This window comes from Montipora capricornis, chromosome 10 (genome assembly GCF_036669925.1).
Source record: "Montipora capricornis isolate CH-2021 chromosome 10, ASM3666992v2, whole genome shotgun sequence".
In the NCBI taxonomy this organism is placed as follows: domain Eukaryota; kingdom Metazoa; phylum Cnidaria; class Anthozoa; order Scleractinia; family Acroporidae; genus Montipora; species Montipora capricornis.
The window spans coordinates 35,872,458-35,874,761 of record NC_090892.1 but is presented as its reverse complement, the minus strand read 5'-3'; the positions used below and the strand labels follow the sequence as shown (position 1 = coordinate 35,874,761).

Here is a 2,304-nt window from a genome sequence, read left to right as displayed (position 1 = left end):
CTTCGTGTGGCGGCATATAAACCAATAGATGAGTGCATCAAGTCACAAGAGCCTGGACACTCCTGTTGCAGTTACTGTTCTTCAAGGTGTAGCTGTGGTCAGTGTGAATTGAGCAAACCTTTGTTTGAACAGTTTAAACAAGGTGAAGGAGGAGCTACCAAGGATTTTTTTCTAACAAGACCTGTTTCAAAACAGGATAAGTTAGACTTGACAGATTCATTAATGGAAGTCAAGGAAAGTCTTATCAAATCTAAATCAGTGTTTGATGACATTTCCTGTCATCGATTCTCAGACCAACTTGTACAAGATGTTGTTGCCAATTGTCATTGGCTATTTACTGTAAATGACATTTTGGAGTTGTGTCCCATTTTTTCTATTGTTCATGCACTTAAGGTTTTGGAACTCATACAGGAGCTATTTTTAGATATTCCAAATTTCGATGAATTCCTCGACATTATGAGGTTTGAAAAATGTTCTGCATCTGATGACTTGTCACTTCTGTTGAGAGATGTAACATTATTGGGTGACAGCCCAGAAAGTACTGATGGTGAGGATGAAGAGGTTGTGGAGGTTTTATAAACAAGGTACAATTATCTTTATTTTACCCTCAATCTTTCCAAATGGCTGATTCATTGCATGAATTTGTAAAGAACAGACAGGTTGTCATACATTTTGTGGTCTGTAAACTGTGAACACTGTGTTAATGAATTTCTAATTTTCTAAGGAAATATTAATAGTGATTCTAAGACGAAAGGTTGAATCAACATATAGTACAACCGATTTTTAGTGAGTTATGAGAGCGTAACTTGAGCCAACGTTTTCAAGTTTGAACCCTTCTTTATCTTGGTCATCTGCCAGTAAAAACATCTGTGGATAGTTTCTTTGCATTCTGATAGTCTTTTAATGGAATTTTGGTCATTTTAACTTGGTTGCGATCAACTCAATAGCGTCTTTTCGATTTCCAATGTGTTACTAAAAGTAGCCAGAGAGTAAACCACACCCCACCCCCTCCCCCAAAAAAAAATTTTAATAAAAGAGGGACATGGCCAGCTTCTGAGAGAGTAGAGTTGAAACAATAATTACATCAGAGTAGACCAGAATACATGTACCTTTTTTTCTTAAAAATTATTAATTGAATGCAATTTCAGAATTGCCTAAGTTCAATAATTTTTATGGGGTTTGTAACAAAAGTCTCATCTCACTCTGGAATTTACCATTTTGCAATCACATGGAAACTCACTGAATTATATAAATGCTTTCTTTAATGCAAATATATCACATGTTTTGCCCCATAACTAACACCTTTTTAAGTTTATATAAAGATAATGGCAACCTTACATGTACATGTAAGAGGAGTGTTCTCTCCATTCTTGAATTCTGATTCAAAACAGAAAATCTTATAAAGATGAAATAATAAAGGAAAATTCAATAAGATTTCTCTTCTTGTTATCTTGAATGATGTGTAAATTTATCACAAAGCAACAAGTTAGTTTTTTTCATAAATAGAACTCCATGTCTGCAGAGTGTCCTTGATCCACTTATGCAGTTGCCTGTAGTCAAGGCTTTCGAAAAAATTTGCACTAAATTGGGAAAAAGAGGGGTGACCTTGCCGGCCCTTTACAAATTTGAAGGCATCTATGGACTGTAGGTCCTTGATTACTTGCATGACTGCTTCCTCCCTCTTAGCCACAGAACGGTATAAAAATTTGTGGGTCAATTTACAATCTGCATCAATATTATGCAAAATTAATTCTACAGCATCAAGAGCGCCTGCAATCCGAGCAGCACTTTTTTCATCCAAATTAGGCCCCAATCCCTTCCATAAGATCTTTAGGAGTTTATTTTGGTGTTCCTTTCGTAAATCTAGAGGAATATTACAGGCTTTTCCACCATGTAGGTTTACAACTCTGTTCCATTTGAGCCTCTCTGCTTCAAACTCAGGCAGGATGGCACAAACCTTTATGAGGTAGTGCAGAGTTACATAAGCATATTTGGGATGCTTGTGGGATTTGTAAATCAGAAGTAGTAGTTTGTAAGTCTCAAAAAGGCGCTGTCCATCCCCTTCTTTTACAGCATCCTCAAATCCCCTAATGAGAAGTCCAAATGCCATTTTGCACTGGTGATAGTTGAACATGGAATCATCACTGAGATCCTGATCTGTTTCAGTGGGTAGCTCTGGGGCAACAAAGTCTGGGTGAATCTCCCTTTCATGCCTATGGTAAAATAATATTGTAAAGAGATTACAGAAATCCATGGTAACAGTTGGCATACACAGCAGGCAGTAGGAACATATATTAAGCTAAG

At 36.7% G+C, this 2,304-nt stretch overlaps 1 protein-coding gene across 1 annotated transcript in view; it reads left to right on the top strand.

Moving 5' to 3' along the window:
• LOC138020745 (ATP-dependent helicase wrn-1-like) overlaps nucleotides 1-579 on the top strand; it is a 2,414-nt gene extending 1,835 nt beyond the window's left edge. Inside the window, exon 4 of the mRNA XM_068867679.1 lies at nucleotides 1-579. This exon is cut by the window's left edge and continues 495 nt beyond it. Within this exon, the coding sequence (XP_068723780.1) occupies nucleotides 1-579 (579 nt within the window).
• Nucleotides 580-2,304: the final 1,725 nt, after the last annotated feature.